Source organism: Aquarana catesbeiana, linkage group LG01, assembly GCF_042186555.1.
Source record: "Aquarana catesbeiana isolate 2022-GZ linkage group LG01, ASM4218655v1, whole genome shotgun sequence".
Classification (NCBI taxonomy): domain Eukaryota; kingdom Metazoa; phylum Chordata; class Amphibia; order Anura; family Ranidae; genus Aquarana; species Aquarana catesbeiana.
The window spans coordinates 964,819,148-964,845,624 of record NC_133324.1 but is presented as its reverse complement, the minus strand read 5'-3'; the positions used below and the strand labels follow the sequence as shown (position 1 = coordinate 964,845,624).

Here is a 26,477-nt window from a genome sequence, read left to right as displayed (position 1 = left end):
GCCATAGCCCATGCCAGTGTCCTGATCACCGCCATAGCCCATACCATTGTCCCGATCACCGCCATACCCCATACCAGTGTCCTGATCACTGCCATACCCCATACCAGTATCCTGATCACTGCCATACTCCATACCAGTGTCCTGATCACCGCCATAGCCCATGCCAGTGTCCTGATCACCGCCATAGCCCATGCCAGTGTCCTGATCACTGCCATACCCTATACCAGTGTCCTGATCACAGCCATACCCCATACCAGTGTCCTCATCAACGCCATACCCCATATCAGTGTCCTGATCACTGCCATACCCCATACCGGTGTCCTGATCACTGCCATACCCCATACCAGTGTCCTCATCAACGCCATACCCCAAACCAGTGTCCTGATCCCCGCCATACCCCAAACCAGTGTCCTGATCACCATTATATGCCATACCAGCATCCTGATCAGTGGCGGCCCATCCATAGGGGGCGCATTTGTGCCGCCACCCCTCCAGCAGTCACAAAAAATGTTTTAAATACTGGCCTTTTAAAAAAAAAATACAAAAAAAGGGCCTTAAGTGCACTGTGTTCGGACACCGGACACAGTGCGATGCCGGACACAGTGCACTTATGGGAAGCGCCACATCTATGCAATCACAAGATTGCAGACGCGGCGCTTCATTTGCGGGCATTTAGCCCGCCTTGCATCGCTTTCCGAAGTGCCGAGTAGCGTCCGCCCGGCGCTTGTAGTATATTTATATTTATATTATAGTATTACTACGGCCTGGCAGTTTGATTGACATCTGATGTCACTTCCTGTTTTCTTTCTCCCATTGCGCCCGGGAGAAAGGAAACAGGAAGTATGAGAGGAACGGACGGACCGACCGTTGTGGAAGAGGACATCGCAGGACAGGCAAGGCTGCATTTGAGGGACACAGCAGGCTGCATTTGGGGGACACAGCAGGCTGCATTTGGGGGACACAGCAGGCTGCATTTGGGGGACACAGCAGACTGCATTTGGGGGACAAAGAAGGCTGCATTTGGGGGATTCCAGCTGCATTTGGTGTGACGCAGGCTGCATTTTGTGTGACACAGGCTGCATGTAAGGACGGATTCCGCTGGAGACACCTGATGGCATCTGGTGGCAGGCGACGTGGCTAGTGACACGCTCAGGGCTCCTATTGATTCTGCATTATGGTGAGTTGAATGATTTAATTTTATATTACAATGCAATAATAGAAATAATGTGCTTCCATCATCCTGACACCAAAACAACCATGGTGCCGGGATGATTGAAGTGCTAACACCAGGTGTTGGAATATCTTTATCTGCTGATTGTTAAACTTTCTGTAATACACATATTTCTGTTGTGGTGTAGGATCTGGGCCTTCTGTCCCTCCATCCCTCTCTCCCTCTCCCTCCATCCCTTGTTCATCTGAGACGCTAACCACACCACCTTAGAGCCACGCCCACTATTTTGCTGAAACCACGCCCATTTTACCAAGTGGGAGGGGTCAAAAAGGAAGGGCGGGTCTGGCGCCCCCCATCCTAAAACTTCACCAGCCGCCACTGATCCTGATCACCGCCATACCTCACACTAGCATCCTGATCACTACCATGCCAGCATCCTGATCACTGCCATGCACCATAACAGCATCCTGATCACTGCCATGCACCATAACAGCATCCTGATCACTGCCATATGCCATTCCTGCATCCTGATCTCCGCCATACACCATGCCAGTCCTGATCACTGCCATACTCCATACCAGCATCCTGATCACCACCATAGCAATGCCCTGACTGCCGCCATATGCCATACCAGTGTCCTAAACACGGACATACCAGCGTCTTGATCACCGCCATTCACCATACCAATGTCCTGATCACCGCTACACCTCATACCAGTGTCCTGATCACGACATACCCCATACTGACATCCTGATCACCAATATACTCCATACCAACATCCTGATCACCATTATATGCCATACCAACATCTTGATCACCATTATATGCCATACCAACATCTTGATCACCATTATATGCCATACCAACATCCTGATCACCATTATATGCCATACCAACATCTTGATCACCATTATATGCCATACCAACATCTTGATCACCATTATATGCCATACTAACATCCTGATTACCATTATATGCCATACCAACATCCTGATTGCCGCCATACCTTACACCAGATTCCTGATCACCACCATGCTAGCATGCTGATCACTGTCATACACCATGCCAGCGTCCTGATCACAGCCATTCACCATGCCAGCGTCCTGATCACTGCCATATGCCATTCCTGCATCCTGATCACTGCCATTCACCATGCCAGCGTCCTGATCACCACCATACCCCATACCAGTGTCCTGATCACCGCCAAATGCATACCAGTGCCCTGATCACCACCATATGCCATTCCAGTGCCCTGATCACCACCATATGCCATACCAGTGCCCTGATCACCACCATATGCCCATACCATTGCCCTGTTCACCACCATATGCCATACCGATGTCCTGATCACCGCCATTACACATACCAGTGTCCTGATAACCTCCATTACACATACCAATGTCCTGATCACCGCCATTACACATACCAGTGCCTTGATCACCACCATATGCCATACCAGTGCCCTGATCACCACCATATGCCATACCAATGTCCTGATCACCACCATTACACATACCAGTGTCCTGATCACCACTATATCTCATACCAGCGTCCTGATATTTTACAAACAATGACATTTTCAAAGGACTCGCCATGCCTTTCAGAAAATGCCTTGGGGTGTTTGATTTCCAAAACAAGGTCATTTTGTGGGTATTTCCTCTGTACTGGTGCTCCAGAGCCTCCAAAACTGATAGGTAGTCAGGAAATTAGAAAGCCCAAAGGTTCTCCTTAGATTTGTGGCCCCTCTGTGCATCTAAGCTGTGAAAACCCTCACACACATGTGACATCCTCATACTCAGGAGTAGTAGTAGAATGTGTTTTGGGGGTGTAATTATAAGTATGCTTATAATGTGTGTGAGAAATAACTTGTTAAAATTACAACTTTGTGGAAAAAAAAACATTTTTTTTTTTTTAATTGTCACCATACCTGTTTTTTAAATACCTTGGAATGTCTACTTTCCAAAAAAAAGGTCATTTGGGGCGTATTTGTACTGTCCTGGCATTTTAGGGCCTCAAGAAATGAGATCGTCTGGCAGTACATCAAAACTGAGAAATCAAATACTGTATATACCATAGTTTGTGGACTACACTGATTTGGGTTATTTTTATTAAAATAAATGTATCAGAATACATTTTGGCCTAAATTTTATGAAAAAATATTATTTATTTGCAAAATTTTACAACAGAAAAAAAACTAAATATGTTTAGTTTTTTCTACATTTTCAATGTTTTTCCTTGATATAGCATAGAAAAAAAACCCAAAAACTTCCCTAATACACTTTCACCCCCTTCCTTCCCTCGCTACTTTTCAGCTTTCAGCTCTGCCACACTTTGAATGACTATTACTCAGTCATGCAACACTGTACCCAAATACATTTTTTTGTGTTTTTTAATTTTTATTTTTTAGATAGAGAATTCTTTTGGTGGTATTTAATCACCACTGAATTTTTGTATTTCCTTTTTTTGTTTCTATTCACACCAGAATGCCTTGCAGTGCGATACAAATATTCACATTTCTGAAGAGCATTGGGTGGTGCTGCATATTACTGCAGCCCAATGCACAGAACCACACTGCTGTGTGGTTACATGAATGATCACTTAAACATTATGAAAAGTCATATACTTATAAAATATATTATTATAAAATATATATCTAAAAATGCCTAATGTAGTAATAGTATATATGCTGGGGAATAGAAGTTGAGTATATATAAAGTATTATGTTGTCGTTGTGTTTAGGTGTCGGTTGTGATGACCTGATATCTGCTGCACACAACTGAAAGGATGAAGCGGCACCAGAAAAGAGACGTCCACCATGGTAAACCAAAATGCATTTTGATTCCTGACACCGCCTCATCCAATCAGAGAATAGTGTGTTCTAATAATTAAACTCATTGGTGGGCAGGTGAAGGTTTTTTTTTTCTTGTTTTGTGTGCGTGTGTTTGTGAAAATGATCGTCTTTTACTGTGAGAAGGGATCATTATAAATTCATTGTAAGTTTGTTTTACAATGATAATTTAGGCATGCTTATTTTATCTTGTCTTAATTATCCCCAAAAATATTAACCACTTAAAGTGGGGTTCCACCCAAAAAAACAAAATACTTGAAAAATCCTAAAAAAAAACCCCCCAAAAAAATGTCAATATTTTTTTTTTTTAACTTACCTCTAAATGCCTGTTGCTAGGGGGTCCCTCGTAGTCTGCCCCTTCCAGTGCCTGGGCTGGTGACATCACTTCCCCCTCGGCACAGGAAGAGCTCACCTCTGCTCCCTCCCTCCTGTCAATCATCTGGGACCCATTACAGGTCCCAGGTGACTGAGCGGCCAATCACGGCGCGCTGCGCCACTCGCGCATGCACAGTGGGTGCCAGGCTGTGAAGCCACAACCCGGCGCCCACAGTTGCAATGCCAGCGCCGCTGAACGAAGGGGGAGACGAGCGGGGTTTCGATCCCCTGCATCGCTGGACCCTGGGACAGGTAAGTGTCCAATTAAAAGTCAGCAGCTGCAGTATTTTTAGCTGCTGACTTTTAATTTTTTTTTTTTTTTTTTTACCCGACCCTCTGGGTGGAACTCCTCTTTAAGGACCGAGCCTCTTTCTGAAATTTGGTGTTTACAAGCATAGGTGTGCACAGCCTATTGCATTAGGGTGTGCACCCTTAAGCTCAAACACACATGCGTGTGCGGGTGTCTACATATATATGACCCCGCCACATTGATCTCCCTGCCGCCACAGTGAAAGAGAAGAGCATAAACACTTCTCTTATGGCAGAGCCGGTAAGAGGGGGATCTTTCCCCTGTTTCTGCTGTTACACAGAGCGATAACACTAATGTGCACAGGGTGATTAGGGTGTGCCTGGGTACATCCGGCACACCCTGTGCGCACGCCTATGTTTACAAGTAAAAAACAGTTTTTTTTTGCTAGAAAATTACTTAGAACCCCCAAACATTATATATATTTTTTTCTAACACCCTAGAGCAGTGATGGCGAACCTTGGCACCCCAGATGTTTTGGAACTACATTTCCCATGATGCTCAACTACGCTGCAGAGTGCATGAGCATTATGGGCAATGTAGTTCCAAAACATCTGGGGTGCCAAGGTTCGCCATCACTGCCCTAGAGAATAAAATGGCGGTCGCTGCAATACTTTTTGTCACACCGTATTTGCGCAGCGATCCTACAAGCGCACTTTTTTTGGAAAAAATTAACTTTTTTTTAATTAAAAAAAATAAGACAACAGTAAAGTTAGCCCATTTTTTTTATATTGTGAAAGATGATGTTACGCCGAGTAAATTGATACCCAACATGTCACACTTCAAAATTGCACCCCGCTCGGGGAATGGCGACAAACTTTTACCCTTAAAAAATCTCCATAGGCGACGTTTAAAAAATTCTACAGGTTACCAGTTTTGAGTTACAGAGGAAGTCTAGGGCTAGAATTATTGCTCTCGCTCTACTGATCGCAACGATACCTCACGTGTGTGGTTTGAACACCGTTTTCATATGCAGACGTATGCGTTCGCTTCTGCAAATGAGCTCGGCGGGACGGGCGTGTTTAAAATTTTTTTTTTTTTTCCTATTTTTCTTACCTTTTTTTTACACTGTTCTTTTTTTTTTTTAAGTGTCACTTTTATTACTATTACAAGGAATGTAAACATCCCTTGTAATAGAAAAAAAGCATGACAGGACCTCTTAAATATGAGATCTGGGGGGTCAAAAAGACCTCACATCTCATATTTACACTAAAATGCAATAAAAAAAAAAAATTGGGTGGAAGTGACGTTTGGACGTCGCTTCCACCCTGCAATGATATAGAGACGGGTGGGGGCCCTCTTCCCCTCACAAGTCTCCATGCCAAGCCAGCAAGAGGACGCGATCACCTCCGCCGCTGTCGACGGCTGCGGTAAGCGGCGGAAGGCACCGGAACCGCTTTATTCGGAAAGCGGACCGCCCGCTGAAGAAGAGGATACCGGGGACCGGGGTTGTGGTAGCTAGCTGCTACCATAACTTCGGTACTCCTCTTTAAAGTACCGACGTATAACGATGGCAGGCGGTCCGGAAGTGGTTAAAGCAGAACTACAGCAACTTGCAGACTGTTGTTTCTCACGGACTTATGTAGCCACCGTGACGGGCCCCGTACTCAAGAAGAGTGTGTCTGCCGTATAAGCTTCCCTTGTCTGGTACCAGTATGATCCAAGGTCCCTTAGTCCACCTAGTCGAGGAATCAGTGTAGGGTGGTAAGAAGCATAATGCCGCGTACACACGGTCGGACTTTTCGTCTACAAAAGTCCAACGGACGCTGACGGACTAAAGCTGGCTGGTAATCCGATCGTGTGTGGGCTTCTCCGGACTTTCAACTGACTTTTTTAGCCTCAAATCCGACGGACTTTAGATTTGAAACATGCTTCAAATCTTTACGTCGTAAGTACAACGGACCCCGAAATCCGCTCGTCTGTGTGCTAGTCCGACGGACAAAAACCCATGCTAGGGCAGCTATTGGCTACTGGCTATCAACTTCCTTATTTTAGTCCGGTGTACGTCATCACGTACGAATCCGTCGTACTTTTGTGTGGTCGTGTGTAGGCAAGTCCGTTCGTAAGAAAGTCTGCCGCAAGTCCGCCGAAGGTACGTCGGAAGTCTGTCGGACAGGCTGTCGGACTTTTGTAGACGAAAAGTCCGACCGTGTGTACGCGGCATAAGAGATATACACTCTGGAGACAATCCCCCCTTCTTTGCATAATGACACAGGGCAGGGTAAACTTTACATCTCGTAACAACAGACACACAGGCACATTCCACTTTTCAACAGTAGACCGTCTTATCAGCAGGGAGGGGCTGCTTGGGAAATCCCCCCCCCCTCCAGCAGCTAAAAGCTTACAGTGGTTTCATTAACATGTAAGCCAATCCACATACAGCACCTAGCAAACACACAACAAATCCTACCCCACCTCAAACTATCCAACAATATTCTGAGACGAAAGGTGGAATTTATCTTTATATATTTCTTGAGGGATATTGTTCAGAAATATTAATATCCCAAGTGAGAGAGCCCCTTCATTCTTTCAGGGGGGGGGGGGGGCGGAGAGACTCGGAAATACTCAGGGACCGCTCGGATGCACTTGGAAACCCTCGGAAAGGCTCGGAAACACTCAGGAACTGAGTATTTCCGTGTGTTTCCGAGTATTTCTGAACAGCTCTGAGTCTCACCGGCGCCCCCGCACCTCTGGCCAAATGCAGTACTTCACACCGCAGAGGCTTGAATCGGTTTGCGACAACACTCGCAAACCGAGTCAGGATTCCTTTTAAATAATATTGCGTATTGCGAGACGCTCGTTAACTGCGTTACTCGCAATCCGAGGTTCCACTGTATGTGAAAAAAAAAATATTTGGGGAAAAAATTGATACCAAAAAAAGTGTTGTGCCGTGTACACACGGGGCGGACTTTTCGACCGGACTGGTCCGGCGGAACGAATCCGTCGGACAATCCGACCGCGTGTGGGCTTCATCGGACCTTCAACGGACTTTAGATGTTCCAAAATCTAAAGTCCGTCTGATTTTTCTGTCGCAGTTCAGACGGACTTTAGATTTGGAACATGTTTCAAACCTTTCCGACAGACTCGAGTCCGGTCGAAAAATCAGCTCGTCTGTATGCTAGTCCGAAGGACAAAAAAGGACGCTAGGGCAGCTATTGGCTACTGGCTATCAACTTCCTTATTCTAGTCCCTTTGTACGTCATCACGTTCATACCAACGGAGTTTCAAACGGACTTTAGTCCGTTCGTGTGTGGGCAAGTCCGGTCGTCCGAAAGTCCGTCGGAACTTTGATGCTTAAAAGTCCGCCCGTCTGTGCACAGCATTATAAGTGAATTATCTAAAAAAAAAAAAAAACATTCATATAAAATGCCAATGTATATGCCCAAATTGTCCATATAAGTGAAATGACCGTGATATGAGACACTGTATATCTTCCAATATCAACATTAAGCTTGTGTACTATAGGGGTATTTTTATTTACAAAGTATAAGTTTGGCCGGAACACCACTTTAAGTGGTTAGTATCACTTTAAGCTTTGACAATAAAACCTGGAAGCTGATTGGTTTCTATGCAGGGGTGCACCACATTTTACATTCTCCAGTTTTGGTAAATCAACCCCATTGGATCCCTGCTGTGTAATTCCTCTTATATCTCCTTCCAGTTTGTGATTTTATCTATCAGTTCTGAACAGACGTGTGTGTTTGATGTCAGATATCACTGAAGTGCAATTTTGAAGTGCAAGTGTATGTTTTTTATCAAAGATAATTTAGAACTTTCGTTGAATTCACAATTCTGTAAATGTATTTATTTTTTATTTCTGTAAATTTCTAGGGGACATTAAGAGGTTGTGCCAGCAGATGCATGCCTACTCAGATTCCTCAGTGAGGATGATATATGAGTACTATAAAGATGACCTGATGAATATTTTGGGAAACATAGACACGCATGCCCTCCTGAGCCAGCTGTCCGAGAAGAATGTGTTGAATGCAGAGGTAAGATAATGTAAAAGGAGCGCTAAATTCTCTCAATCAACATTGACAATGTTTAATCCTGATGCTGCTCACATTGGTAAATAGATAGGAAGGTATATTATATTTGCTTGTTTTACTTATTTTTTTTTATTCCTATTCCAGTTGCTTCCTGGTTTCCATCCTAGGCCGAAAATGATGTCATACATCCCAAGAGTCTTCATAGGAGGAGGGGCTTTCCCAGCTAAGCACACCCTCCTGCATGCATGCCTGAGCTACGGGCAGATGGATCCCAGAAAGTAAATGCTACCTGAATCATCTGCCCTTACTCAAGATGGCAGTGGCTAGAAATATTAAAGCGGAGTTCCAACCAAAAGTGATTCCGCCCCTCCGGTGCCACAATTGGCACCTTTCAAGGGGGGAGGGGGGTGCAGACAGGTATCTTAGACAGGTATTAGACAGGTATCTGTACCCACTTCCGGGAGTAGACTCCCGCGGGAGTCACGCCCCCTTCCGCACCCCCCCCGCTGTCTCCTGGGAAAACACACAGGTCCCAGGAGATAGCGGGGACCACTTAGGACGCGCAGCGCGACTCGCGCATGCACAGTAGGGGACCGGGAAGTGAAGCCGCAACGCTTCACTTCCTTATTCCCTCACCGAGAATGGCGGCGGCAGCAGCCAAGAGGCGAGCTATTGCTCAGCTTCGGCTGCCGACATCGCTGGACTCCAGGACAGGTAAGTGTTCGTTTATTAAAAGTCAGCAGCTGCAGTATTTGTAGCTGCTGGCTTTTAATAATTTTTTTTCAGTTGGACTCCCTCTTTAAGGGGGAGGGGGCAGGGACACTTTGTAAAGTGATTTTTCAAAAATATAACATGGAGACATGGATGGGGAGTGAGTTGCCATCTGGACAAAGGTAGGCCGGTGGATGTGGTGTATCTGGATTTTGCAAAAGTATTTGATACAGTCCCCCACAAACACTTAATCTACAAGCTGAGGTCTGTAGGCATGGACCATAGGGTAGGTTCCTGGATAGAAAACTGGTTACAGGGGCGTGTCCAAAGGGTTCTGATAAATAACGTGTACTCAGAATGGTCTAGAGTGGTTAGTGGGGTACCACAAGGCTCTGTCCTGGGACCGGTTCTGTTTAATTTTTTTATAAATGATATAGAGCAGTGGTCTCCAAACTGCGGCCGGGGGGCTAGATGCGGCCCTTTGCTTACCTTTATCCGGCCCCTGAGGCACTACTCCTTCCACTGATACGAGACACTATGCTGCTGTCTAACACCAACAATGGAGCACCATTTCTCCCACTGACACCAATAATGTGGCACTATTCCTCCCTATAATGCCAATGATGGAGCACTATTCCTCCCACTAATACCAAATGTGGCAACGTTTACTCCCACTAATGCCAGGAAAATGTCCACTCATACTGGCCACAATCTGGACCTCCTAAAATCTAAAGGACAATAAACCGTCCCTTTGTTTAGAAAGTTTGGAGACCCCTGATATAGAGGATGAGATAAATAGCTCAATCTCAGTGTTTGCTGACGACACAAAAATATGCAGGGTGATAACAACACAGCAGGATATAGAAACGTTACAGGAGGACCTTCCCTCCCCCACCTCCATCAGTGAGCCTTCCCTCCCCACCTCCGTCAATGAGCCTTCCCTCCCCACCTCCGTCAATGAGCCTTCCCTCCCCACCTCCATCAATGAGCCTTCCCTCCCCACCTCCATCAATAAGCCTTTCCTCCCCACCTCCATCAACGAGCCTTCCCTCCCCACCTCCATCAATGAGCCTTCCCTCCCCACCTCCATCAGTGAGCCTTCCCTCCCCACCTCCATCAATGAGCCTTTCCTCCCCCACCTCCATCAATTGCCTTCCCTCCCCCACCTCCATCAGTGAGCCTTCCCTCCCCACCTCCGTCAATGAGCCTTCCCTCCCCACCTCCATCAATGGGCCTTCTCTCCCCACCTCCATCAATGAGCCTTCCCTCCCCACCTCCATCAGTGAGCCTTCCCTCCCCACCTCCATCAATGAGCCTTTCCTCCCCCACCTCCATCAATTGCCTTCCCTCCCCCACCTCCATCAATTGCCTTCCCTCCCCCACCTCCATCAGTGAGCCTTCCCTCCCCACCTCCGTCAATGAGCCTTCCCTCCCCACCTCCATCAATGAGCCTTCTCTCCCCACCTCCATGAATGAGCCTTCCCTCCCCACCTCCATCAGTGAGCGTTCCCTCTTCACCTCCATCAATGAGCCTTCCCTCCCCACCTCCATCAATGAGCCTTCCCTCCCCACCTCCATCAATGAGCCTTCCCTCCTCACCTCCATCAATGAGCCTTCCCTCCCCACCTCCATCAATGAGCCTTCCCTCCCCCACCTCCATCAGTGAGCCTTCCCTCCCCACCTCCGTCAATGAGCCTTCCCTCCCCACCTCCATCAATGAGCCTTGTCTCCCCACCTCCATCAATGAGCCTTCCCACCCCACCTCAATCAATGAGCCTTCTCTCCCCACTTCCATCAATGAGCCTTCCCTCCTCACCTCCATCAATGAGCCTTCCCTCCCCACCTCCATCAGTGAGCCTTCCCTCCTCACCTCCATCAATGAGCCTTCCCTCCCCACCTCCGTCAATGAGCCTTCCCTCCCCACCTCCATCAATGAGCCTTGTTTCCCCACCTCAATCAATGAGCCTTCTCTCCCCACTTCCATCAATGATCCTTCCCTCCTCACCTCCATCAATGAGCCTTCCCTCCCCACCTCCATCAATGAGCCTTCCCTCCTCACCTCCATCAATGAGCCTTCCCTCCCCACCTCCATCAGTGAGCCTTCCCTCCTCACCTCCATCAATGAGCCTTTCCTCCCCACCTCCATGAATGCACCTTTCATCCCCCCTTCCATAAACAAGCCTTCCCTCCCCACCTCCATCAATGAGCCTTCCTTCCCACCTCCATCAATGAGCCTTTCCTCCCCACCTCCATCAGTAAGCCTTCCCTCCCCATCTCCGTCAATGAGCCTCCCCTCCCCACCTCCATCAATGAGCCTCCCCTCCCCACCTCCATCAATGAGCCTTCCCTCCCTACCTTAATCAAAAAACCTTCCCTCCTCACCTTCATAAATAAGCCTTCCCACCCACCTCCATCAGTGAGCCTTCCCTCCCCACCTCCATCAATGAGCCTTTCCTCCTCACCTCCATCAGTGAGCCTTCCCTCCCCACCTCCATCAATGAGCCTTCCCTCCCCACCTCCATCAATGCACCTATCATCCCCCCTTCCATAAATGAGCCTTCCCTCCCCACCTCCATCAATGAGCCTTCCTCCCCCACCTCCACCAGTAAGCCTTCCCTCCCCACCTCCGTCAATGAGCCTTCCCTCCCCACCTCTGTCAATGAGCCTTCCCTCCCCACCTCCATTACTGAGCCTTCCCTCCCCACCTCCATGAATGCACCTTTCATCCCCCTTTCCATAAACGGCCTTCCCTCCCCACCTCCATCAATGAGCCTTCCTCCCCACCTCCATCAATGAGCCTTCCCTCCCCACCTCCGTCAATGCACCTTTCATCCCCCCTTCCATAAATGAGCCTTCCCTCCCCACCTCCATTAATGAGCCTTCCCTCTCCACCTCCATCAATGAGCCTTCCCTCCCCACCTCCATTAATGAGCCTTCCCTCTCCACCTCTATCAATGAGCCTTCCCTCTCCACCTCTATCAATGAGCCTTGGCTGCCCATGATCCTGTCACTGGTTCTGTTTTTTCTTCCTTGGACCACTTTTAGTCGGTCCTGACCACTGCAGACCAGGAATATCTCACAAGAGTTGCAGGTTTACTGTTCCTTTGGCCCTTGTCAAAGTCACTCAGATCCTTACAATTGTCCATGTTTTCTGATTTTAACACATCAACTTCAGGGACAACATGTTCACTTGCTGCCTAATATATTCGCCCACTTTCAGGTGCCATTGTAATGATAAAGTCAATGTCATTCACTTTACTTGTCAGTAGTCAGAATGCTATGGCTGATCGGTGTGTGTAAATATATACCTTTATATCTATAGCTCACATATAAAGAAAAAGGTCCAAATGAAAACCTTTATCAGCTGTATCCACAGTATAATCTCTTTGGCTTTCTCCTACTCTGTTCACTTTTAGACGATCTCCGAAAACCCTCTTTAGGGAAGCCTATCCCGCCTCCACCTAACAACTGAATTTTTATTTCTCCCATCAGTTCATCCCCCAGAGTTGTTACCTTTTGTACCACTTGCCCCTTCCTATTAGATTGTAAGCTCTCAAGAGCAGGGTCTTCCTAACCCTCTTGTATTGAATTGTATTGTTGCTGTACTGTCTCCCTTTATATTGTAAAGTGCTGCTCAAACTGTTGGCGTTATGTAAATCCTGTATTATAGTAGTAATAAAGTGAATGGGAATTGGATTGGGTAATTGAAGACAATATTCACACAGTTTTGAGTGAAGAGTCACGAGTCCTTCAGTACATCAGCCTTATTATGTTCATATAAATTGGTTCAGCTTGTGGGAATATAATCTTAAAAAATTAGTGAGTGAAGGTGTTGTGCGATCTTCCCCCACCATACCCAAAGCTGGCCTGACATTTGATCCATGTATGGACACTGTGGTTGATCAGAATTCGATCCACTAATCAACTTCTGTTCGAGCACCCTGTTGGTATTCTTTTGCTCGATCAGAGCTGCAGGCAATAGGCTGCCGTTCTGATCAGTGTATTCAGTGTCGGTGTATTCTGACAGTGGGGGAGTCCTCTTGCTGTCAGAATACAAAGACACAACAGGAAAGATTCCCCATCCACACACTGGAGGTGGATCAGGTCAGTTATTTTCATGCCTGGTAGTATTTTGACTCATGCATGGCCAGTCTAACCCACATTCCTATTCCCCACAATACATAGGATGACAGCATACACCTGTGTACAACGTTTTTATATGGGTGGTTGGCAATCTGGGTCAGAGGTGGAGTGAGGGATTATAGAGGAGGCTCAGCACTTATTGTTAGAATATTATTATGCCGCGTACACACGACCGGACTTTCCGGCAGACTAGGTCCGATGGTCTATCCGACGGACTTTCCTAACGAGCGGACTTGCCTACACACGATCAACCAAAGTCCGACGGATTCATACGTGATGACGTATGACCGGACTAAAACAAGGAAATTGATAGCCAGTAGCCAATAGCTGCCCTAGCGTCAGTTTTAGTCCATCGGACTAGCATACAGACGAGTGGGTTTTTCGACTGGACTCAAGTCCGTCGGAAAGATTTGAAACATGTTTCATTTCTAGGTCCGTCTGACTTTTGGGGAAAAAAAGTCAGCTGGAGCCCACGCAAGATCGAACTGTCTGACGGAGTCCGGTCCGCCGGACCAAGTCTGCCGGAAAGTCCGCTCGTGTGTACGCGGCATTACTACTCTATCGTAATAACTATAAGAGGTAACAATAAAATAACTGTGTTTCAGAATTACCTGTCATTTGCAAACAAATGTGAAAGTGATGACTTACCAGCCAAATTATATCAAGATATTTTGAAATTAGGAAGAGAAGCTGTGATTGGATTCTGGGAATTTCTTTGTGCCTTACAGAAAGTCCACCCTAATCCTAACTTATTGGCGGTTTTGGATGAAATCAACCATACTGGTAATACTATTTTGTATTGACAAGTTTAAAACGTTAAAATAATAAATAATTATTGTGTATGAATGGCTTGTAGAATGGCTTTATAGGGGCTGGCTATGCCGGCTATAGTTGGGCCCATTAAGCAGTGTTGGGGCACTTAAAAACAGTTTTGGAGAATCAGCATGCAGCGTGAGAGTACTTAGTATCCGGTTTCCAAAAACTCAGTCTCTGCTATACGTGTGCTAATAGCGGGCAGTGAGCCCTCTCAACAGGCCAGCCAGATTTAATGGTCCCTTGAATCTGTGTAGAACAGCTCTGGTTCTCCTTGTGGCAATAGTGGTATCACCTCGGCAGCGACCTTGTGCCTGCCCACATACTGGCACAAAACACTGCTCACGGGCTTCAGTCTCTTGCTCCTCGCCCTGTGGATAGTCTGTATGCAACAGGACTGATATACACACCACTGCAAAGAGGAAGATTCTAGCTGAGCAGTCTCAGAAAATCAGCCCCACTGCTCCTCCTTGCCCCAGTGTCTCATGGGATTTATAGCTCAAACGTTCCATAAGTTCCACAATATGGATTACTTCCTGGACTTCAAGTCCCACGATCCTCAACGTTCTGCATAGGAGTCCATAGGCTTTTCTGGCTATAGCTCTCCCCATCCTGACAGGAGGCAAACAGTGCAACAGAATCCAGCATAACAGTGGAAAGTGAAAGTAAAACTAACTGTAAAGAGGACAATGTTTCCTTCTCCATGTTTACATGGCTACAGGTAAAAATTGTCGTGAAGGGTTGGAACCTTTGTCAGGATTTTATTGGTTTCTGTGTACCTGTTAGAGACAGTCACTCTATTTGTATTGGTGACCATTATCACAGGGAACATAAGTGATGGAAAATCCCAAACGTTGTTTCGTCAGCCAAAAAGGGAAACGGAAGGGAAATCTTTCGGCGGTATCACTTTATCCCATGACAACTGCCCAAGAGAGGGTTGCTCTCAATTGGATAGATTCCCTCTGCTGTCTACAGGAGACAAAGTGAAAGAAAATCTCCGTAATAAGACATAGGTGGCAAAAAAAAAAAAAAAAAATCCAAGGTTTCAACTCCTCCCTACTTTATCAAAATATATATTTTTCCAATATACATGATAAATTATGATTTTTTTTACAATGTTTTTTCCCAAAGGTAAGCATCTGGTGGAGCAGATTCTGTTGGATGAACATGGGCACTCACTGGATCCTGATCTGGAAGGTAAAGATATACAATCTTTGATGGACAATATGACCAATTTTGTCAGGCATGAACTTCACTCTTTTTGGGTTTTCCCTTCCCTGGGAGCTTTTGGATTCAAGTAATTACATTAAGACCCCTTTCACACTGGGGCGCTTTGCAGGCACTACAGCGCTAAAAATAGTGCCTGCAAAGCGCCCTGAAAGAGTCGCTGCTTTGCCTCCAATGTGAAAGCCCCAAGAGCTTTCACGCTGGAGCGGTGCGCTGGCAGGATGGTACAAATAGTCCTGCTAGCAGCATCTTAGGAGCGGTGAAGGAGCGGTGTATACACCGCTCCTTCACCGCTCCTGCCCATTGAAATCAATGGGGCAGCGCGGCTATACCGCTGGCATAGCGCTGCTGCAGCAGCACTTTGCGGGCAGTTTTAACCCTTTTTCGGCCGCTAGCGGGGCGGTTTTAACCCCCACTACCTTCAATCAATGAGCCTCAGCGCTAGCGGGGCAGTTTTAATATCGCCGCTAAAATGACGCTAAAGCGCTGCGAAAAATAGCGCCGTTTTGCCACCGGCGCCCACACCGCCCCAGTGTGAAAGGGGCCTTAAAGAACAGGTCTTTATAGACCTTGCTTTGTGCACTGGTCCAAATCATTTGGTGGAGGGGGGATTATGTGGGGTTTTTTTTTATTCTTTATTTTGCAGTCAAGGAAATGAACATAAAGCAGTGGACAAAACACCACAAGAACAAACACAGCCAAAAATTATAATAGCACATCACATCACATCTAAGCTAGTACATATACGGCTGCTAGGTCAACAATCAAATGAACCATCGGCAGCCGCTGACATCAATGCACATTGTAAGATGTTACTTAGGAACTCCCTTCACATTTCCAAAACAATTTTATATTTTCCAAATTGAAAAATAGAAAAGATTGAGATATCAGTCGCTATGACCGTACCTGGATATTTAAAATACAGAAGAAAGATAAAAAGGCAGCAAAAAAAAGAAAAAAAAAAAAACAAAGGAAAGAAGAGGAGGGGGGAAAGGAAGGGGAGTGAGACAACCCCACAAAACCTAGTCCACCTCCGATGTTCCACTAGGCTGTGAGGCTAATAGTGTCTGATCCCTATAGTAAAAATAGGGAGTCCAGATCTTTCATTCCTCCTGTTATTTTAAAGTCATGGTAAGGTCTTACATAACCTGAATATCTGCTACTCTGGTACGCCAATGGGCAACTGTAGGAGGGCATGTACTCTTTCACAAAGCTGGAATACATGCTTTGGCTGCAGTAGGTAAATGTCTGAGTAAAGAGTTTAATTTTGGGCATTCCCAGAAAATATGTAAGAGGGTTCCCACAGAGTCTCCACAGTGCCAACACGTCTCCGAAACCTGAAGATAAATCCTATGTAGCTTAGCAGGTGTTCTGTACCACCGTGTGAGAATTCAGAAGTTCCCTCATGATATCTGCTTGCCAGAGAAGCTTTATGTGCAAAAAAGTATAATTTTGTCTTTCTGAGGTTGTGTGGAGTTGTTTTTAAGGGTTTTGGCTTGGCCCCTTAGTTCCAGTGAAGGGGACTTTTAAGGTGTCAGCATACCAAGACATTTTGGACAATTTTGTGCTCCCAACTTTGTGAGAACAGTTTGGGGATGGCCCCTTCCTGTTCCAGCATGACTGCGCACCACTGTACAAAGCAAGGTCTTGACACATCAGTGCCTGACCTCACAAATGTTCTTCTGGAAGAATGGTCAAACATTCCCATAGACACCCTCCTAAACCTTGTGGACATCCTTCCCAGAAGAGTTGAAGCTGTTATAGCTGCAAAGGGTGGGCCAACTCAATATTGAACCCTACGGACTTATACCCTGTACACACGATCGGACATTGATCGGACATTCCGACAACAAAATACATGGATTTTTTCCGACGGATGTTGGCTCAAACTTGTCTTGCATACACACGGTCGCACAAAGTTGTTGGTAAATCCGATCGTTCTGAACACGGTGACGTAAAACACGTACGTCGGGACTATAAACGGGGCAGTAGCCAATAGCTTTCCTCTCTTAATTTATTCTGAGCATGCGTGGCACTTTGTGCGTCGGATTTGTGTACACACGATCGGAATTTAACCGATCGGATTTTGTTGTCGGAAAATTTTATAGCCTGCTCTCAAACTTTGTGTGTCGGAATTTCCGACGGAAAAAGCCCACACACAATCGGAATTTCCGACAACACAATCCGATCGCACTTTTTTCCCTTGGAAAATCCAACCGATTGCACAGGGCATAAGACTGGGATGCCATTAAATTTCATGTGCGTGTAAAGGCAGGTGTCCCAATACTTTTGGTAATATAGTGTATGCAGCCCTATGTAAACACATTACTGTGCTGAGTGAGCGCACCCGGCAAAGTAACCAGTGGGCACTGAAAAGCTACCAATGCATAATGGTGATCGGTAGCTTTCCTATCATGTGACTGCTGTGGCCGCCAATGACAGCAGTCACATGATCGAAATGTCCATCTCTGCCTCCCAGCATTTAGAACCTCTTAACTATTTCCTGGCTGCCATATAGTCATTATCCGGCATCAGGGTGGTTTTACAATTCTGGGAGGGTGCCCGCTGTGGCGTGATCCTGTGACCGCGGACACAATGAATCACAGTGCTTAGTACTCTGCTGCTGCGAACGGCCAGCGTATGATGTGATCGCTATGACCAATCATAGTGATCACATGAAAACATGTAAACAAAACTGTCATGAAGGGATCATGACAGCTTGTTCATACCTCCCAACTGTCCCTGATTCTGTGGGACCTTCCCGCAATTGGCAGCTCTGTCCCGTTCCCGGGCACCCTCATTCCGGGACAGTACAGTGTCCCGGAATTGCCCCGTGGCCCTGGACCGATCTGATGCCCCCTAAAATATCCCTCACATCGCTGATCTCACTGACAGCTTGTGGTGGACCCCTGGCTGGTGAGACCCTTTTTACATTAATCGCTGGCTCAGTGCCCAAATGGTTGCTAGCTGCCGCCCGCCTGGTGTGTAGCAACCAGTGACGTCATGAAGAGGAGAGAGACAGAGCCCCAGCATTCACAGCGGGGAAGATTTAACTGATTAGCTCCACCCAACTCCTCCCTGCATCGTCCAGCCAGCAGCATGCAGAAGTTCATGAAGGAGAGATGAATGAAAGGCAAGTACAATTCAATGCACTCACCATGGACAGATCAGGGTTAAAAGCCTCAGTCAGCTCTCCCCCAGCAGCCAGCCAGCCTTCTGTGCTGAACTGTAGCACTTCACAGGAGCTCCAAGTGTGTGTCAGCCTGGAGCTAGCACTGATAAGAGGATGGTAGGCAGATAAGGGGTTGGCAGAAGAAGAAAGGACACTGACAGATGAGATTACACCCTTGGAGGGATGGAAGGAGGACAGATCCTTAGATATCAGGGCAAGGTCCATGCTGGGATGTGACCCCTCCAAAAGTGAAGGACTATAGGTCCCAGCATGAACTCCCACCAGAACTGAAGATGGGCTCCCCCCCTTAATCAGTAAAGAACTACAGGTCCCAGCAGTAGCATGTGAAATCTATGGGCTCACACCCTTAATTCTCATGGGTCCATGCTGGGACCTATAGTCCTTCAATTTGGGGGGGGGGGGGGGGGGCATCACATCCTTAGATATCAGGGGTTCATTCTGGGACTTGTAGTCCTTCACTTTTGAGGGATGTGACCCCCCCAAAAGTGAAGGACTACAGGTCCCAGCATGAACCCCTCAGAGCTGAAGATGTGACAACCCCGGCCCCCGCATGGGAGGAGTCTCATCAGCAGCTAGCGGCGGGAGGGGTGTTCACTTTCCCGGGGCTCCGGTGTGTCGGACTGGTGGCAGGCTATAGGTGACATGTGGCACACTGCATCTGATGGCAGGCTATGGGTGGAAAGTAGCACACTGCATCTGGTGGCAGGCTATGGGTGGACCAATTTCTGTATCAGGTCTGCAGTCTCTGACCATTTCCTATATCATGACTGCAGTCTCTGATCATCTCTTGTATTGTGTCTGCAGTCTCTGACAATCTCTTGTATCATGTCTCTTGTATCATGTCTGCAGTCTGACCATTTTCTGTATCATGTCTGCAGTCTCTGACAATCTCTTGTATCATGTCTCTTGTATCATGTCTCTTGTATCATGTCTGTAGTCTCTGACAGTCTCTTGGAGCAATGTCTGCAGTCTCTGACCATCTCCTGTATCATGTCTCTTGTATCATGTCCGCAGTCTCTGACCACCTCTTGTATGATATCTGCAGTTACTGACCATCTGTTGTATCATGTCAGTCTCTGACCATCTCTTATATCATGTCTGCAGTCTCTGATCATCTCTTATATCATGTCTGCAGTCTCTGATCATCTCTTATATCATGTCTGCAGTCTCTGACCATCTCTTATATCATGTCTGCAGTCTCTGATCATCTCTTATATCATGTCTGCGGTCTCTGACCATCTCCTGTATCATGTCTGTAGTCTCTGACCATCTTCTGTATTATGTCCTTTCCTCTGCATTGCAGTCTCTGACTATTTTAATGAAGTTCTTTGAGGCTCAGACAAAGCAATCAAAGCATATTTTATAGGTACAAGGAAGCATGGGTTTTGTTTAACCACATCGTTTAAGCCCCTCCCACTGCTAGACACTTGACCACATCCACAATTTACCATGACGTAGCACGCAGCATGTCTTTTTACTCCTCCAGTGTCCCTCATGCTGAAGTTGAAAAGTTGGGAGGTATGGCTTGTTTACTAATGTGATTGATCACATAGTACATAGCCATTCACAACGGCCTTGTACCATGTGATAGCTGTAGCCAATCACACCATTATAATGGTAAGCAAGCTGTCATGAATGAAAGCCATTTATGACAATTAAAACATTGCTTAACAGGGATTGCTGCTATAAGCAAATACAGTGTTAAAAAAAAAATCTAGATCACCTTCCCAGAGTAGTACGGTATCACTATGCTAACATTGCACAGAATGTGACAAAAAAATTGTAAAAAAAAAGAAAAACTAATTAAAAAATATTTATTTTTTTGTTTTTTACATACTGTCAACAGTCACTCTGTATGATGATGCTGTACTGCACTGGTGACAGTATGTTAAAAAAGAAAAAAAAAATGTGAAAAAAACACATTTTATTTAAGTTCTTAATTTTACAAAATTGTGACAAAAAAATACAACTTCAAAAAACTTGCCAAGCTTCTTAACCACTTCCAGACCGGCCGCCGCAGTTTTACGTCATGACTTTGAAGGAGGATATCGTTGGTATGGCAGCAGCTAGCTGCCATAACCCCGGTATCCTCTTCTTCAGCGGCCGGTCGGCTATGAGATAAAAGTGGTCTCTGCAGAAGATTCACCACGAGATCACTTTTATCGGTGGCGGGAGAGGGCCCCCCTCCCGCCGCGATCCGGTTCCCTCCGCCGCTTACCGGAGCCGTCGGACACGGCGGAGGTGATCGGGACCTGTCCATGGCTGGGCATGGAGACGAGTGAGGGGAAGATGGCCCCCACCTGTCTCCATACTATAGCAGGGCAGAATCTGAAAAGCGTCATGGATGAGTGGCATTGATGGGCACTGATAGGTGGCACGGATGAGCAGCACTGATAGGCGGCACTGATGAGTAGGCACTGATGGGCACTAAAAGGCAGCACTGATCGGTGTCACTTTGTGGCACTGCTGGGGCTGTACTGATGATCAGTGCCCTGATTATCTGTACAGTCTCCCCTGTGAGGAGATACTGCTGACCGGCTACCCTCTCTTCACACTCTGTCAGTGTGAGGGGAGGAGAGCCAATAAATGGCACTTCCATATTTACATATGATTGGCTGTGATTGGGCACAGCCGATCACGTGGGTAAAGAGCAGCGTCATTGGCTCATTACCGAGATTGGGGTTGTGCCATGTCCCTAGCAAGCGTGCAAGAATGGTGACACTGGGGCAATATCACATGACATCGCCCCAGAACAAGAGGCGATCCTGCCCGCCATCATTTTACTATACGGCGTGCTGGAGGTAGTTAAATACCCCAGACTGTCTACTTTCCAAAAAGGTCATTTGGGGAGTATTTGTACTGTCCTGACATTTTAAGGGCCTCAAGAAAGGAGATAGGTCATCAGTACATCAGGATTGATCGATTTTCAAATATACTGTATGTCCTATAGTTTCTAGACACTATAACTTTTGCACAAACCAATCAATATACATTTATTGGCTTTTTTTTTTTTTAACCAAAGACATGTAGCAGTGTTTGGACTAAATTTGTAAAGAAATTAGATTTTTTGATCTTTTGATTGGATACGTTTTATAAATAAATAAATATATGTTTGTAAACATGAATTTCCATTGTCTTCCAGCTATTCGGAGGGAGCACAAACAACACCTGCTCAAAAAAACTCAGAATTTAGTGGAGCATAGTCCCCCAGGAACAACCTTGAAGCCACAAGAATTCTTCATTAATGAGCGTTATGTCAGTCTTATTGTTGTCTCCACTGATGAGTTCAGGCAACGTCCCCAGAATGAGCTAATACAAACAGGAATAAAACACGAGAAATGCTTGAAGGAGACAAAAACCAGACTGGAACACATTTTCCCCAACAAGCTGTTCCGATGGAGCCACCAGTCACAAAGTGTACCGCATGCGTTAATGGTGAGCGGAGTGCCAGGAATAGGGAAGACCACACTGATGCAGAAGTTTGTCTATGACTGGGTGACTGGAAAACACTACCAGAGATTCAATTTTGTCTTCTTCTTTAGATTTCGGGACTTTAATAGACTGGGAGAGGTCAGCTTGGAGGACATGATTCTTCATCAATATCCATATCTGGAGAGTCAGATTGGAAATATTTTTGAAGACCCAGAGGGACTACTGTTTATATTTGATGGCTTAGATGAAAGTGTTCACCAAATGTATTTCAGATCAAGTAAACTGTCCAACCATAAAGTGAAAGAATGTTTTGGTGAGATTGTTGCCAGTTTGGTGAGGCAGAGTCTTCTTAAGGGCTGTTCCATACTGATAACCAGCCGCCCAACCAGGCTGGCATCCATTGATACTGGAGTTTTCCAGAGAATAACGGAGATCATGGGATTTTTCCATAGAGACAGACTAATCTACTTTAAAAACTACTTTGGAAATAAGGAATTGTCCGAAAAGGCTTTTCAGTATGTGCAGGAGAATGATACTCTGTACACTTTCTGTTACATCCCATCATACTGCTGGATCATCTGTACAGTATTATCAATGTGCTTCAGAGCCCAACTAACAATCACTGATCAGATGATGACATCATTGCCCAAAACAGTGACACAACTCTTTGTGACTTTTGTCGCCAACATTCTGGCCAATCACCATCAGAATAAAGATGGCGTTCACACTGCTCAGGAACTGTTGACCTCTATTGGTTGGATGGCAGAATATGGAGTCATGAATCACATAATTGTGTTTGATAGGCATCATCTGGACTCATTCTGTGTGAGAAATGACAACTATCTCTCTTCATGTTTCATACTGGAATCTGGTCGGCCTCCCGAGGTGGATTACATCTTCTTACATCTCACTCTTCAGGAGTTTTTTGCTGCGTTAGTTCATTTTATCGATTATTTTCCTGACAAGTTACAGAAATCTCTTAATGAGGCAGAATCTTCCAAAGACGGCCGTGCCGAAATATTTCTCCAGTTCCTCTGTGGTCTCTCCGACTCTTCTACTAGATCCATGTTAAAGTCTCATGTGGGAGAATTGTCTACTCAGGCCGCTAGAGATGTCGTGACTTGGATTCAGGGGAAAATTGCCAAACCACAAGAAGGAAAGAGGGCCCTTCTAAATATGTGCTACTGTCTCAAAGAGAGCAGGAACAAGCCTCTGGTCTTACAATGCATTGGGTCCAGAAAAACTTTTGAGTTGTACAATGTTCCTCTCAGTCCTATAGACTGCTCAGTGTTGTCTTTTATCCTGGAATCCTGTGAGAAAATAGAAAAATTGTCTCTAAAAAAATGCAGAATTCCAGCTGAAGGTGTAAGAAAACTTTTACCTGCTCTACGCAGCATCAAAATCTTGAGGTAAGAAAATATAAGTGATTTAACTACTTAAAGTGGTTGTAACAACTCAATGCATACCTATGCATGAAGGTAAAAAACCTGTGTACAGCAGCCTCTCTAACGATTAGCTGAGCCCTATCTCGATCAAGTGATGTGCACGAGAGCAGCGGCTCTCCTAGGTCTCTTCCTCCTCATTGGCTGAGACAGCATCAATCACAGCCAACGAGCCAATTTATTAGAGAGCGGTGGCGAAGCCGAGCCCTGCTCCATGTGTGAATGGACACACAGAGCAGCGGCTCGGACGCGAGCCTTCTCGGGTGCCCCCATAGCCAGCTGCTGGCTATGTGGGCACTCGGAAGGAGTGCTGGCGAGGGGACCCGAGAAGAGGATCGGGGCTGCTTTGTGCAAAACCACTGCACAGAGGAAGCAAGTATGACATGTTTGATATTTTTATTAAATCGGCCTTTAATATCACGCTAACTTCAAGGCCAAATCTAACACATCTACTATATATGTACAAATCATCAGCATTCTTTTCGCTAGAAAATTACTTAGAACCCCTAAGGCCTAAAGGCCCTAGAGCAGGGTTTCTTAACCAGGGTACCATGGAATCCTAGGGTTCCTTCAGAGGTTTCTAGGGGTTTCTTGAACAATGAGCAATTTCTGCTAAGTTCCCACTGACCCCACTTTTTAGCTTTTCTTAAGGGGGTAATTCTTCCCAATGACCACAAGTCTAAGGAGCATTTTTCCCACTGACCATCACACTAATTTATCATGAGTAGTAGATATAGTAAGGGGTTCACTGAGACCGGAAAGTTATTTCAAGGGTTCCTCTGTGTTGAAAAGGTTGAGAAATGCGGCCCTAGAAAATAAAATGGTGGGTGTTGCAATTTTTTCTGTCATATGGTGTTTGCACAGAGGTTTTCAAACGCAATTTAAAAAAAATAAATAAAAAAAATACAGTTTATTTCATTTTAATGCACAACACAATAGTCTTGTGCACAACGGGGAAATTTCATTTAGTTTCAGTTCATTGTCATTCGTAAAATACATAATTACGTTCTGTTATACTCGTTATGTTACGTTAATACGTTTTTGGATAATTCGTTATTATGCGTAGAGTGTCGATATTCGTTATACTGAATCTCGAATCATGTCGAATTCATTCATTATATCTGCTATAATTTCTTTCGTATTAGTTGAAATTCGATATTTATGTATGTATATATATTCGTGATAACGATTCGTAGTTTGGAAAGTCGTTTGTTTATTGAATCTGTTAACACACACAATGACAATATCTCTTCTCCTCTGCTCAAATACAATACAACACACACAATGACAATATCTCTTCTCCTCTGCTCAAATACAATACAACACACACAATGACAATATCTCTTCTCCTCTGCTCAAATACAATACAACACACACAATGACAATATCTCTTCTCCTCTGCTCAAATACAATACAACACACACAATGACAATATCTCTTCTCCTCTGCTCAAATACAATACAACACACACAATGACAATAGCTCTTCTCCTCGGCTCAAATACAACACAACCCCCTTCTCACTCACTTCTCAGGAATGCACTTTGCCAGTAATCCAACCTCCAGCACAAAATGAATCAGCTGATTGGACTGTAAGATTTACTTTGAGTTGACCTTTTGTTTCATTAGATACTTAATGAATTACCGAATCATGTCAAATTCATTCATTATATCCACTATAATTTCTTTCGTATTAGTTGAAATTCGTTATTTTTTTATTCGGAAATTCGGATGCATCCGAATGTCTGAAAGATGCAAAATTCGGCCGAATTTCGTTTCGTTACGAAAACGGATTTGCACATGTCTACAACACAATATGATACCCAATTGTTTGGTAAAATATAAAAGATGATGGTAGATACCAAATATGTGATTCTTTAAAACTGCATACGTCTGTGGATTGGCGACAAACTATGGTACTAAAAAGTCTCCATAGGCGACAGGTTATCAATTTAGAGTTACACAGGAGGTCTGGTGCTAGAATTATTGCTCTCACTATAATGTGCGTGGTGATACATATAGTTACATAGTAGGTGAGGTTGAAAAAAGACACAAGTCCATCAAGTCCAACCTATGTGTGTGATTATGTGTCAGTATTGCATTGTATATCCCTGTATGTTGCGGTCATTCAGGTGATTATCTAATAGTTTCTTGAAGCTATCAATGCTCCCCGCTGAGACCACCGCCTGCGGAAGGGAATTCCACATCTTTGCCGCTCTTACAGTAAAGAACCCTCTACGTAGTTTAAGGTTAAACCTCTTTTCTTCTAATTTTAATGAGTGGCCACGAGTCTTATTAAACTCTCTTCTGCAAAAAAGTTTTATCCCTATTGTGGGGTCACCAGTACAGTATTTGTAAATTGAAATCATATCCCCTCTCAAGCATCTCTTCTCCAGAGAGAATAAGTTCAGTGCTCGCAACCTTTCCTCATAACTAAGATCCTCCAGACCCTTTATTAGCTTTGTTGCCCTTCTTTGTACTCGCTCCATTTCCAGTACATCCTTCCTGAGGACTGGTGCCCAGAACTGGACAGCATACTCCAGGTGCGGCCAGACCAGAGTCTTGTAGAGCGGGAGAATTATTGTTTTATCTCTGGAGTTGATCCCCTTTTTAATGCCAATCTTCTGTTTGCTTTGTTAGCAGCAGCTTGACATTGCATGCCATTGCTGAGCCTATCATCTACTAGGACCCCCAGGTCCTTTTCCATCCTAGATTCCCCCAGAGGTTCTCCCCCCAGTGTATAGATTGCATTCATATTTTTGCCACCCAAATGCATTATTTTACATTTTTCTACATTGAACCTCATTTGCCATGTAGTCGCCCACCC

General features: G+C 45.4%; 1 protein-coding gene across 5 annotated transcripts in view; it reads left to right on the top strand.

The window, feature by feature from the left end:
* Positions 1-26,477, top strand: part of LOC141122094 (NACHT, LRR and PYD domains-containing protein 12-like) — a 110,173-nt gene that overhangs the window by 23,114 nt on the left and 60,582 nt on the right. For 3 of the 5 annotated variants that reach the window (XM_073611931.1, XM_073611937.1, XM_073611923.1), the window contains exons 2-7: positions 1,076-1,177; positions 3,911-3,989; positions 8,533-8,693; positions 14,150-14,327; positions 15,489-15,554; positions 21,920-23,618. In XM_073611931.1, the coding sequence (XP_073468032.1) occupies positions 3,956-3,989; positions 8,533-8,693; positions 14,150-14,327; positions 15,489-15,554; positions 21,920-23,618 (2,138 nt within the window). In that variant the 5' untranslated portion in view covers positions 1,076-1,177; positions 3,911-3,955. The remainder of the gene's footprint in view (positions 1-1,075; positions 1,178-3,910; positions 3,990-8,532; positions 8,694-14,149; positions 14,328-15,488; positions 15,555-21,919; positions 23,619-26,477) is intronic. The other 2 variants (XM_073611952.1, XM_073611943.1) reach the window with 1 other exon arrangement.